This window comes from Monopterus albus, unplaced genomic scaffold (assembly GCF_001952655.1).
Source record: "Monopterus albus unplaced genomic scaffold, M_albus_1.0 scaffold249.1, whole genome shotgun sequence".
In the NCBI taxonomy this organism is placed as follows: Eukaryota; Metazoa; Chordata; class Actinopteri; order Synbranchiformes; family Synbranchidae; genus Monopterus; species Monopterus albus.
The window spans coordinates 204,571-218,569 of NW_018128129.1; the positions used below are offsets into that span (position 1 = coordinate 204,571).

General features: G+C 39.5%; 2 protein-coding genes across 4 annotated transcripts in view; both read left to right on the forward strand.

The window, feature by feature from the left end:
- The window catches only part of ngly1 (N-glycanase 1), a 10,082-nt gene extending 3,271 nt beyond the window's left edge, over positions 1-6,811 (forward strand). The window contains exons 4-12 of the mRNA XM_020620841.1: positions 585-747; positions 887-1,106; positions 1,333-1,454; positions 1,974-2,119; positions 2,275-2,385; positions 2,710-2,886; positions 4,886-5,071; positions 5,859-6,036; positions 6,135-6,811. Of these exons, the coding sequence (XP_020476497.1) occupies positions 585-747; positions 887-1,106; positions 1,333-1,454; positions 1,974-2,119; positions 2,275-2,385; positions 2,710-2,886; positions 4,886-5,071; positions 5,859-6,036; positions 6,135-6,310 (1,479 nt within the window). The 3' untranslated portion in view covers positions 6,311-6,811. The remainder of the gene's footprint in view (positions 1-584; positions 748-886; positions 1,107-1,332; positions 1,455-1,973; positions 2,120-2,274; positions 2,386-2,709; positions 2,887-4,885; positions 5,072-5,858; positions 6,037-6,134) is intronic.
- Positions 6,812-7,031: 220 nt separating this feature from the next.
- top2b (DNA topoisomerase II beta) overlaps positions 7,032-13,999 on the forward strand; it is a 37,672-nt gene continuing 30,704 nt past the window's right edge. For all 3 annotated transcript variants that reach the window (XM_020620836.1, XM_020620837.1, XM_020620838.1), the window contains exons 1-4: positions 7,032-7,572; positions 8,877-9,041; positions 11,138-11,228; positions 13,863-13,926. In XM_020620836.1, the coding sequence (XP_020476492.1) occupies positions 7,531-7,572; positions 8,877-9,041; positions 11,138-11,228; positions 13,863-13,926 (362 nt within the window). In that variant the 5' untranslated portion in view covers positions 7,032-7,530. The remainder of the gene's footprint in view (positions 7,573-8,876; positions 9,042-11,137; positions 11,229-13,862; positions 13,927-13,999) is intronic.

Consider the following 13,999-nt stretch of genomic DNA (forward strand, 5'->3'; position numbering starts at 1 on the left):
TCACCTGGTGCGCTGCGTTTGTGACAACTCACGAGACAACACTCATATCAGCAACAACAGGCCATCTTGGTTATTGATTCCGTAATGTTAAAATGAAAACAGTTACCAACCTCTCGAAATTCTTTGTATAGATCCAGGTGTCTGTCTTTCAGATGCTTTGCTAATTTGTCAGCAACTTTTGCATAGTAACTTGCTCGTGTTCTTCTGCTTTCCGTCGTCATTTGCTTCGTATGCAAAATAATTCCAAATACCACTCCTGCTGTGTTGCTTATCAACTAAAGACGGTCGCGGGGGCACCACACTCGACATCTTCCTCGCTTCACTTTACAGAGGGAAATGAGACGAAACAGACACTGTGGTTACGTGCGGAGTTTGTGAACGCACCTTTGGAGAGAAGTGAAAGTGAAACTGAGAGCGCGAGTACCGGTAGTATCGATACTTCGGGAAATTGGAATTGGTACCGTTCAGAAATTCCAGAATCGATACTTATCTGAGTATCGATACTCTTGACAGCCCTACTTTTGGTATTGTTTCATTATTTTCGGTTAGTTAACGACCTGACTCTTTTCCTGTGTTTCTGTCAGGAGAGCAGTATGAGCTTCTTTGTGACTCTCCAGTCTAACTTCCAACACGTGATGCTCTATGAAAATCCTGAGCTGCAGCAGAAAGCCAAGACCCACATCCCTCACCAGCAGATGTCTTCTACCGCTCAGCACAAGCTGAAGGGGGCTAAAGAGGCTGACCCAGGTGAAGTCCCTTCACTTGTTCAAGTGAATCACTTGTCCTGTACATCTGTATCATACTGTATGCAAACAAGCAGAAATGTTGCATGCTCTTTTTACACAGCAATTCAGAAGAACTAAGTGACTTGTATTCCTGGTTGTAGAATGTAAACTTGGAATAGAAGACTTCCTGGTGCTGGAGTTACTCCAGTGGTTCAAACAGGACTTCTTCTCCTGGGTGGACTGTTGTCCCTGCAGCCGTTGTGGAGGTCCGACCCAGAACGCTGGCTCCCTCAGTCCCAGCACTGATGACCTTCGCTGGGGAGCTCAGCGAGTGGAGAACCACTACTGTCAGGGCTGCAAACACTCCACCAGGTTCCCAAGGTTTGTGTCTGTATGTGTGTTTTTTCTTGTACATTTCATTGTAAAATCAAACTTTTTTATTTTGTATTATTCACTTTTACAGTGATAAGAATTTACTTATTTTTTCCTGAAAACGGGCACAAAGAGTCTGAATGAATTTGACTACAAAACGCATAATAGAATGGATTTCTTGAGTTCATCTACATCTTGTATGCATGTTTTTTTTTTTCTATATTCTTAATACCAGGTACAACAATCCCGAAAAGCTGCTGGAAACCAGGAAGGGGCGCTGTGGAGAGTGGGCTAACTGTTTCACCCTGTGCTGCAGAGCCCTTGGACTTGAGGCCAGGTATATCTGGGACAGCACAGGTATGTACATGACTGACAGATGCATCGCTAATATCATTCTCTGCATGAGAATAAATACCATAAATTTAATTACTGTATATATGTATGAGTAATTTCATGTATTAGAAAAATGTAGTCACATCTGTCAACATCACAGAATTTGCTGACCAGGAGTTAGATGAGTTTGACTGTGTGAGGACTGGGATTTGCAGCTTCAGGGCTGTGGTGTTTGAGTGAATCAATAAGTTTCAGTGAAGAATTTTGGTATTATTTAATAATTTTGGGCTCTGAGCACAAGATTTAAAACGTGCTCAAACCTTTTAGTGTCTACATTCAATTTTACTTCTCTTTCCTTACCTTTGTTGCTTCACACATGTTTGACATACCATCGCATTTCTCCACATCGCAACATGTCAACACAAGTTCAGAACTGGCTTTCAAAAGCTTTTAGGTCCATATGTGGTAGACATCAGCACTGTTTCTGTAGTTTGGAAGTCTACGCCAGAGTCAGTGTTAAGTCTTTTTTCTGTGTTGTTTCAGACCATGTGTGGACAGAGATTTACTCTGTCTCTCAGCATCGCTGGCTGCACTGTGACTCGTGTGAGAATGTCTGTGATAAGCCTCTACTGTATGAGGTTGGCTGGGGAAAGAAACTGGCCTATGTTCTGGCCTTCTCTAAAGACCAGGTCAGTGAAATGGGATACACCCTGGACAGGTGGCCAAATCTGTCACAAGGCTGACAAACCATTTCCACTCATAGTCATACCTACAGCAATTTAGAGTCACCATCTTTAATAACAACTACAAAATTGTGTATTGATGTAACCCTATTTTGGTGCAGGTGGTGGATGTGACGTGGAGGTACTCCTGCAACCATCCAGAGGTTTTGTCGAGAAGGACTGCTGTTCAAGAGGCATGGCTTCTTCACACCATTAATCGGCTCAATGCCTCAGTAAGTCTTAACCCATCTAACCCTGTATATAAGAGTAATTACAGTGGTTACTCTGATGCAAGCCACCTTTTTGTCAGAGGCGACAGTGGTGTGGTGGGTAGAGCAGTCATCTCCCAACCAGAAGGTTGAAGGTTCGAATCTCGGTGCCTGCAGTCCGCCCGTTGAAGTGTTGGGCAGGACACAGACCCCCCCGCCCGCCCCCGATGGTTAGAGCCATCGGTTGAGGTGGCGCCACAGATGGCTCTAACCATCGGGTCTTGTGTGTAACATACTTGGCCAATAAAGGTGATTATCCTTATCCTAATGTCTACTCTGATACTGAAGAGGCAGCAGTCCCTGAGTCCAGACAGGAAGAAAGAGCTGACAGAGCGGTTGCTGGTCGAGCTGGTGGAGTTTATCTCCCCCAAGAACCCAAAACCAGGACAGCTGGGTGGACGCAGCTCTGGCTCTCTGGCATGGAGGATAGCCAGAGGGGAGACCGGCCTGACTGATTTAGCACAGGTACAGTACATTAGAATTAGCTCTATGTATCTAGTATCTACTGCAACTATACATTTCATTATATTGTATTTCATTTAAAAGAGATTTCAGTAGACCTCTTCCCATGGGCAATATGAACATGCCATTAAAAAAAATGTAATACTTGGTCTCAGATCAACATTAGGATTCAGACAATATTTTTGATTGGTCACATGACAGATAATGAAGTTTTCCATCAGATTCTAATTTTCACAATCTTTAAAGAAAAATTAAACATGCTGTACTTACCGTGGCTATTATTTTTGAGGAGCTGGACAATGACCCTTTTGGTTATGATAAAATTGTACTTGTAACTTGTAACTAACTGAGATTTTAGAACATCAATAAAAAATAGCTTAAATGGGACAAACGACATAAGTGGTCAAACAATCAGACAAGCTGTAAACAGTTTCCAGGTTAGTGAAACTAATTTGGAAGAGAAAATAAAGGCAAACTAATTATTAGTGGCACTGGCCACAGCTACAAAATGAAATAGAATGAACAGCTGCTTTTCTTTAAATGAATGAAAGCCATGATTTGTATGTATCAACTCTGTTCCCCCTAAATTGCATTCTATATGAGCTGACCCAGGCCGTTGTACACTTCAGATCTAATCATCAATTAAAACTACTGCTACTATTATTACTACTACTAATAATACTAATGTATGTTGTTTATAGTGCCCTTTTCAAGGAACTGAATGATGACAACAGACATCAACAGTAAGATGAAAAACAACAATGTTTAGATTTAACAGGACAAACTAGATGTAGACAATAAAATGCGAACAAGAATGAGGGTGGATGGGAGAAGGTTAAAAGCAACATGATAAAAGTGGGTTTTAAAGATGTTAAGTGTGGGTTGAATCAGAAAATCAACTGGCATGAATTTCACTGATGATTCTGACCACATTATCATTTCTATTCAAATGCAAAAGAGTGACAGGAACATAATTTTGAACAATAAAGACAGCTGCATATGTTGCAAGATTAAAATTTATATTATTTTTTTAATATTGTTATTTATTTTGATAATATCTAATGTCGGGCTGTCATATGGATTTGTCACAATAATAAGACAGGCAACAAACTTGTACTTTTGTTGAAACAATTCTCTTATAGGCAATTTTTTTTTTCTTCTGAGACATGGTTATAGCCTAGTTTACCAACAAATTTCTCTTGTCACTTAACCAGAACACATGCTTTTGTGCACATTTGATGCCCTTCTAAAAACCCTTCTAACCTCTTTATGTGTGTTCTAGTGGATTTTGTCCTTTTCTCTGCGTTCTGAGCAGCAGTTTGCTAAATAGTATCATCGGACCTCATGTATCCGTACATTGGACAAATTCCAGCCCGACCAAAGGGGGAAGTATTGAAAAAATTGCTGCTTGGCATGCCAAAATGAGGAGCAGAAGATGACAGACTAATGGGAGCTGGGGCTAGCTTCTATTGTAATGCACAGTACTGGCACAAATAAAATATAAAACAAACAAAGGTTTGACTAGAAGAGCCTCAGTCAACTGAGAGGTCTCTCGACTAATGATTTGACTAGTTGACTTTCAGGGGGCAGCCCTACTCATTTGCCAGGTCATTAGGTCCACTTATATAAAACCAGTGCAGTGGATTCAAACATTTCTACTATGAATTCTACGTCCATGAGAGTCATCATGTTCAAGTTTTGTTCAGATGTTATGGTCATTATGGAAACTGAAATTTGTGGTGTTGAATTGTATTGCATTCTACAGAGCGGTTTTTCTCATCTTTAGTCTAACTGATGTAACTAGGTAAGAGAATTCCAACAAAAACGGAACATAATACCAAAATTATTACAACAAATATGTACTCACAACAGCATCAAACAGGCAGGATGTCACTATATCAGTAGTAAGTCACCTTTAACATTCTGATAGTTTGATGTAGCAGAGGTGCACTGCTTAACATCTAATTCAAGTCAGTATTTGACTCTGTGTATGTTTTTTTAGGCTGCAGAATATGTGTTTACTCCTACTGAGAAAGAGAAGAGTGACAAATTGCTGCATGTGCAATATAGTGTCACCAAAGACCAGTACTGTCGAGTGTCCAACAGCTCTGAGGTCATTCAGGGCTGGGATCAGTGTGTGTGGAGCAAGGAGTCAGTCTTCAGAAAGGTGGAAAAGGACTGGCAGATGGTAGGTTTACTATTGATCAATCTGAGAAAAGCTAGGTTTTTCAGTTTAGGTAATATTTTTTCAGTATTTTATGGCTTGCAATAGGCAAGTCAGGTTTATTTATATAGCACATTTTCATACACAAAGGCAATTCAAAGTGCTTAACACATTAAATGCATATATAGTTAAAACAGTGCAGATTATATTGAAACAAATGCAAAGTAACAAATTTAAGGACAGAAAAATAAAAGCAGATAAAATGCAAACTTGGGTGGAATTAAGATACATGAATTAAAAGCCAGTCTTGTGAAGTTGGGACAGTAAAGCTTTACCACAATGTGATGTTGCAAACCAACAGTTATTTTTTGTCATTGATTAATTTGCAAATAATTCTGCTGATAATTTTTTTAGAATCTTTTAGTCTGTGAAATGTTGAAAAGTGTTGAAGCATTAACCAAAATAGTTGAACATTAATTTTCTTGCAGTTCGCTAATTAATTTCTAATCAAAAGAAATTAGATAAGGTGAACAAACGGATACGAGGCTAGGAAAAGAGGGGATGCAGCATATAAAAAAGCCCTTCTGTTAGACACTTAACTTTATTCAACCCATCAGCACCAAAACAATCACATACACAAGATATTTCTGCCAGCTGATAAACTTAGATTGAATGTATTTAAAATATGACTAAAGTTAAAAACAGATTGGATATATCTCTTAACATGAAAAAAGTAGAATGGTCAGTGAATGTTAAAACTACATACAGTTGTACTATAGGCTTTTTAACTTGATTGTATTTCTTTTTTTAGGTGTACATAGCTCGAACAGAAGGCTCCGCTACAGGAATAATCAGCTGGAAGTTTGATTTTGCCCCAGTGGGAATGAAGATAAAATCTGTCTCGATCATGGCCAGCAGTCAGACATTCCACTCGGGGAAAGTCTCCTGGCAGTTGCAGTCAGGCCAGAATACTACAGAATTCTCTGGAGGTACAGTTATGTAGTAGATACTCTGATAAAGTACTCAAAATGTGCCTGTGTGACATGATCCTACCTATTGATTTCCTCTCCTGTGTTTGAACATTTAGATGGGAAGATGCAGTTGTTTTCATGTCTGTCTGGCTCTTCAGACTTTGTCCTTGTAGCAGAACTCAGTGGTGGAGAAGGAGAGACATCTTGGCAGCACTCTCAGCTGTTCAGACAGAGCTTGAAGGAGACAGAGGAGTCTTCATTTGAAATTCTTATCCACATAGAAGATGCTTAACAGTTGTTTTCTCTCGACAGAATTGGACCCTTAATACCTTTTTACTCTTGGCTGACTGAAAAGTTCAGTGGTAAATGTTTGGAGGATAGTTTGGATTGCACTCTTTAAATATGTGTCCATCCTCCAGGATGAGTAATCTTCTAATGATAGATGAATGACAACATGAGTTTCATACCTCTCACAAAGTACAGATGTTGTCATCTGTCTCACTTCGAGTTGACTAATGGCCAAATAACCCACGAGACTGTCTACAGTATACCTGTAAAGAGTTTTAACTGTAAAGCCATAGGTTTTTGAAACATACTGTATGCCTTTACTGGGAATGTGTCTGTAATATGTGATGTATAGAGATATTTCACAAAACAAACCAGGGTTGATCCCCTTATCAGCTTAGGTTTCTCCAGTTCTCCTGCTAGTAATAAACAAACTATTGTTGAGAGTTTTATTTAATAGGTACTGGGTTACTGTAATTTTACACCTTACCATCTCCAGTTACATGCTTGTGTATAATTATAAATGAAACAAATGTAGTATGGGTGTGATGGAAATACTGATTGTTAGAAAAATATATGGTGGTATAATAAAGCTGTTTCTTACAGCCTGGAAGTCGAGACAAGCATAAAGCTATGGCATGGTGTGCGTTTATGTGTATGTACACATGCACGGTGAACTAAAGGGTGAATTCTATTGGCTGCGAAAAGTAGCCACCTGATTGGTCGGGTTATCCGTGAGCTGATTCGCCGTCTATCTTGCAGATGGCGGAGTCGGCCAGGGGTGCTGCTGCTAACTAATATTCGTTTTTATTTCTAACGTAAATGAAAAGTAAGTCTGTCGCTTTCTGATAAGTTCAGTTAAACTCCTATTTAATTCCGTTACATGTTCACATGAAATTGTAAACCTATTTAATGTCTGCGTTTTGCACCTTATTTATTTTGAAGCAAGAAGCCCGGTTAGCATCTTTGTTGGAAGTTTAGGCCTACTGCGCCGCCGCTTGTCGATTTTAACAATAGCCTCGAAACACTCCCGTCCTCTGCAAGTTTTGATACATTTGAAGGATTATCTTTCAAGCAAACGAAGAAAACATGGGAGATACACAGATTTGGGTATTTTAAAGCAATTGAGGCATTTGTTATGCTGACGGATCTCACTTGAACGGATTTCACTTGAACTGAAGACATTTTGCGAGCTACATCACAGAAATATTAAGATCACAAAGGAAGATGTCCAACGGTGCGGCAGGAAGCGGGGGTCTGGCTTGGATGGTAAGTTACTTTGCCTTACTACTGTCCAACTACCGTGTACTTCTGCAGTCTAAATAGCGCTTTTACAATTCTGCAAAGTGTTATGTTCACCTTAGCACAATGCAATGGGTCGCTACACGCTTTAGCTAACTAGCATTTAAATCTCCTAGCGAGTCCACAGTGTCTGTTCTCCTGCCGACTGATAGGCGCATCAACGACCAGCCAGCTGTGGTTGAGTTAAATTCTGACCAGGTCCCCTGTTTTTTATTTTTAAAGAAGATAAGCAACAAGCCGCAGTTGTTCATGTTATCTTGTCTAGTTAGCGGACGTCGACACAAAGATAATTCAGTACAGCTTAAGCATCCATGGACAGAAGAACCTATCTCGTTTAACTAACTAGAATCTTTGTTATTATTCCCAGTGTTTTTAAAAGCACTGGCTTAACCAGTGGGGGTGAACGTTCGGTGTGTTTAAACGTGACACCCAAGTCTTGATCTATGCTGTGGCAGATGTATTTTACTGCCAAGAAGGGGCGTAGGGTTTGCTCCTCATACAACCGTGGTGACCCAGATGTCCCTGGCACCCCCCACCCACGCCCTTTCACGCAATGGCATCCCCAGAGTCGGACCCTGTTCACTTTAAGTTCTGAGTGAATTTTAAATTTAAAAAACTTATCAGGGGAACCTTAGCATAGGTTTTGGAATTTGCAAATGTTACCTGACTGGGGTGAAAAGAAAAAGTTCATTTACTTTTGGAAACATGTTAAGTATCCCATAGCATGTTTGTTAAAATATCACTAATAATTAGAATGAATCTGCTTTGCAGGCCTGTATGTTTTATCCCTTGTGCAGTAAGCCATAAGAGAGCGGTCTGCAGATATTGGGTTCATGTTGTCAAAGGGTCTCTTCTTGAAGAGAATTTGGCAGGTTGCTTGTTTTTACTCCGGCTAATGACTAAACTGCCTTTTTTTGTTGTTGTTGTTGTTGTTGTTGTTCAGATTTTTACAGTTTTGTGTACATTCCATAAAGCAAAAGTTGTTTTGTATTAAAAATTTCAGATCTATCCATTTTATTATTGCTTATTCTCATTAAATAACTTGCAAACCCTGATACATCCCAGCTTTCCACTTAAAGCATAATGGCTATTGTTTTGCTTCTGTTAACCATCTGTCACCAAAATCACAAAGGCACAGAGCAGCATTCTCCCTATGGTGGTTAGCATTGATAATCTGCTGTCAACAGCACATCACAGTCATTTTCTCACAGGGCTGGAGGTTGAAACATTGCTATGCATCTACTAATAACCACAAATATTCTGCCAAACAGGAGGCTACAAATGGCAGAAGCGACACAGGCAAGATGGAAGGAGCCAAGAAAGATAAAGCAGGCTCTAAGATGTCTGTGGAGCGAGTGTATCAGAAAAAGACCCAACTGGAGCACATCCTTCTCCGTCCAGACACATACATTGGTTCTGTGGAGCCCGTCACCCAGGTGAGTGCTGAGGACTCTGCCTTTTTGTCATTGTCTTGAGGGATAGACTGGCCAGGTCTTCTCAGATGCGCACTGTCATTCATAAACACTGCTGATTTAACACACTGGCATAATGTTACAATTCTGGCTATTTCTCTGTAGATGTTGCTCTGGCAGCCTTTCAGGCTGAGGACATGGTAATATTTTTGTAAAATTGTCTTCATGGCCCAGGTGTGAACAAAAGTAGTCACATAAACCTGGTTGGCAATTACAGTGTTACCACTACTGTCGGGAAACTTTCTGCTGGCACGTTAAAAACAGACACATTTAACTCATGTTTGATTGACTATGTTCAGAAATTACATATCCAGTTGTAGGCTGAATGACAGACTAACAAATTTACATTCCAAACATGGGAGAAGAAATGTGTTTTACTAGGCTAGTTGTGGAGCAGTAGAGGTAACTTTTAGGACTTTCAGATAAAGCTGACTTGTACTAGGAGACATTGTTCTGATTTTTCCACAACTGGAAAACCTGAAACGAAACACTAAATCAAATATCTGTAATTCAGTCTGGCATGTAATGAAGCGATTGTTACTGATGCTGGTTTGTGTGTCCCACTCTCTCCTTGCCAATGTTGAAGTCGGGCTCAGCACACTGCTGTGAGGACTTGTAGGTGTGACAAACTAAAGATCTGTTTTGTTGCTTTTCTAAAGGCACATCCTGGAGCCTAACAATCTGTAGATGTTTTGGCCATCTTGCAAGTTATAACAGAAGCAAAATATTCAACCATTCATAAATATGTTTTTGCATATAGGCAGTCATGAAATCACAGTGAAGTCAGTGGCCAAGGAGATGCACTGTGTTCACACAGATCATTTCAAATCCACAGATTTTGTGAAAACATTTGGGTAGTGGTTTGATGCCGAGATAAGAGATGTGCTCTCCCTCCACGCTGACGAGGAGAGCTCAAGATAAGACAGCGTAGCAGAATGTAAACAACCACTGGTGCAATATGTAACTTCCTGCATTGTCCATTTGAATACACTGTGAGCATTGCAGCTCTCTTTGTAACTGTCTTGTCATGTGTGGATAAATATAACACTGATGTTCTCCATAACATTTGCGAAAAACAAAATGCTGTCTTTTACAGATGGATTCACACGATGGGCTGACATAACCTTTATGTCATCCAGTACTGTTACACAATTTCTTCCTTGACTTATATCTTTAAAAAGTTTAAAAGCATTACAAAGGGTTTTAGATTTACTTCTGCACTAAATATTTTAATTGTTCAGGAATTTTTCCTTTATAATAATTCTTTATTTAAAGACAGAGCTGATGTGTCAGTCTGTTAACTGTGAAGGAACCACATTAGATTGCTATTACGGTTTTGATTTAGATGCTGTTGATATTTAAAAAAATTGCGATTTATTGCATTTGCTGGGGGAAGGTGTGAGATGCTCATGCTGCCAATAACTGCTAGTTCATGAACTTCCTATGTGTGCCTTGTGGTTCATAATAATAAAAAAAAGTTATTTATTTATTTTGCTTAAAGGACAAGACCTGTCATTTTCTATATTAACTGTTTTCGACAATCCCCATACAGAGAGTAAAACCAACAATGAATTGCCTCCGTGTGTAGTTAATGTATGTCAGTTATCAGTCTGGATTAGTTTATTCATCTGTGCTTTTTCAAAAGGTAAACACTGCTACACTGAGTGACGTGTCTCTTTATTACAAAACACCAGACCTGCATACTTGTTACAAAAGTTGTCCCAAACGTTCCAGACAACCATAGCTATGCTTTTTATACTGTGTGAATTAGCAAGAGTCAGCTGTGCATGTGCAGGATTTCTGTGAAAGTGCAAAGAGCTCGCGGACTGGGAACCAAGCCTAATCAATCCTTTAATAATCCTTTAATAATTGTTACTTACGGCCCTATTTAAAGTTGTTTGTTACTTATTACTTAAAAATGTGCACTGCTAGCCACATGTCAGCTTATTAGCAAAGGAGTCTGCTCATTGGCTTAAACTTACCCCTTTGGTCTCGTGTTAACAGCAGAACGTTATGTTTGCGGTGCTGTCCACTAAATGTTTGTGTTTTTGCCTTTTCAGCAAATGTGGGTTTTTGATGAGGATGTAGGCATGAACCAGAGGGACATCTCCTACGTTCCTGGACTGTACAAAATCTTTGATGAAATTCTTGGTAAGGGAGTGCTCACTGCTCATCTTTCTTAGACACTAAAGGTTCATTTGTCATTTGTGACTCCTGGAATATTGAGGTCTTATCACTATAAAAATGTCACCATCATTCACAGTCTGCTGCTGGCTAGGCTCAGCAGCACTAATCTAGGACTAGAGGTGGGGATTAGTTTTCCTCTGTGAGCTTGTCTTTGTGTGCATAAGGACATCTGTGAAAAAGTGAGAAATCATTGCAGTGTTTGTGGCAGCTCACTGTCAGAACCGCAGTCTTAAGTATCTTAAAGAGTGGGCATGCTCAGTCAGCTTTCCTGGATAAATAAAGGTTAATAACGCAGCTGTACTGCCTGTCTGTCTGCATGTTAGTTTAAATGACTCAGTAAAATGTGGGAGCAATGCTGTGCATGATGCTTCTGCCAGTGCACCAGTGTACCCAGTTTTTAAATGAGGCTGCTCAAGCACAATGCTCGCCCCACGGGAATGTTGTTGATGATTGCCTGCATCTCCGCACACTTGGGCCTCTTAGCTATAGTGTTTGATTAATGACACCATTCTATTGTCTGAATGTTATTGCTATGCCTGTGTAATTATACGAGGGACACAGGACTTGTAGTTATTTTTAAGGCAGAATCACTCTCAGCCTGTGTGAAATTATAATTTCTTTCTAAATGTGGTCACTAAACTGAAATGTGGTATATGATTATCACTGAATTACATTAACGTCCATATTCTACTTGCTTTCATTCAGATATGAACATGTTGTTGGCAGTAAAGGTGATAATTTCTCCCATTTGTTAGACTGAGGCCTTTTAAACTCTTTTTGTATTAAATGTACTGCTCTATTACTAAATATAATCTTAATTCATGATCCAGTTACTTGTTTTTTTTTTCTGCAGCTTTCAACTTCACTGGACTTAATCCACCTGTTAAATATATTTTTTCATGTTTTAAGCTCCTTCTTACACCAGTAGTCTACTCAACACAGGTGTCATGTTGCCTGAATAGTTTCCTCTCAAACTGCTCATTATGATATGTTCCTTCCACCTTACCATGTTCAGAGGTTTCCACAATAAATGTGAGGTGTCCTCTTCTTTCCACTGACCCCGTCGCTGCTGTTGCTGTCCTGTGTTTATTTTTTATTGTCTGTGAGGGACAGACACTGAAAAATGACAAGTGATATGCACATGTGCAGAGAAGTGAGACTACAGGGGGAAAAAACAGATGAATTCCGATCTGACAGCAGCTGCATGGTGAATATTGCATATGAATCAGATCTAGGACCACATATGGAGGTGGCCCAGGTCTAATCTGAGAAAGTCAGATTTGGTTTGTTCACACATCTGTGAAAAGATCAGATCTGAGTCACTTGGAGGGGGAAACAATTGGGTTAGAGTCACTTTAACATGTAGTTTGAACCAGTCACCTGGTGTAATTGAAGACATCTGTGTGGGTTGATTGTCCAGTGAGGACTGTTGCAGCAAAAGTACTTAATACATCTTTTTGGTTCATGAGTGAAATTATTTGTTTTAGTTTAGTTTGACAATTTCTACTTTAGTTTAATCAGTACTTCTTAAAAGTAACTGGTTTGACCCCGTAGGTTGTCATTTTAACCAGAAACGGCAATGATGAGCAGAAGCTGCTATGTGAACAATTTCCACACTGACCTTTGCTAATAACGATATTTCTTGACAAGGTAAAAGCTATCTCATAACATCGGTACATAACACAAGCAGAGCAGTCCTGAGTGTGACGCTGCATTCACATTATTAGTCACACAATAGAGGGTCACACACAGCTTTAGTTAGAAGCTCATGCATAGTTCATGCACAGTTATAAGGTCTGAAGAGACTCGTGAAATCACAGGAGAGAGGCCAGTGAGTTGAGTTTGTGGCAAAACCTTTTACAGTGCTTGTATATTGTTTTTTACTGCACATGATAATTCTTACTCAAAGTAGAACTGAAGTGACATTCATTATGAGATGATTAGTTAAAACATTTTGAAATTGCTTTGCATTTTTTGACTTTCAGTCGAATAAAAGAATTTTTCTAGTCACATTTTGTCACTGGAGATTTTTAAAAAATAGTGTTAAAATATTGAGTAGTATCTCATCTCTTGAGCTAAGCATATCATTACACTCCTACCAATTACTTACCCAAAAAACTAATATCCAAATAGTGAAATTTTTAGGTCCAGCTCTACAGATTAGCTTTATATAATATGTTGGCATGAGTGAGTAGTACATGCCACAGATAGCTAAATAAGTGTCACATGCAGACTGATGTAACAGTGTGTACTTTGAGGTCTTCATAGATGCACACCAGTCACACTACACTTATTAGCTGCACTCGTCTTCACTCCAGTGTTCAGCAACACAGCCACGCACATTGGTGATAAGGGGACTTGCATACGGTCAACCTTTGCAGTGCTCACAATGGTGAATAATCTTTAGAAAAATCCTGTATCCAAATAATGCGATGACTCAACACCTAAATCTTGTTCAGTTGTCCACCATTACCAAGTAGAAATGACCAGAAAAGTGTTGTAAATGTAAATAATTATTAGTTTCAGCCCATATTCATTTGTTTTCTTAAAGCATCTGATTGAATACATCTGTAACTTTCAACTTTGTTTTCTTGCCAGTCAATGCAGCAGACAACAAGCAAAGGGACAAGAACATGACTGCCATTAAGATCACCATTGATCCGTGAGTACACTACTTATGACAACCCAGAGTTGAGTCCAGGATGCAGGGTCGCAGTCTTACACGCCTCTCTGCT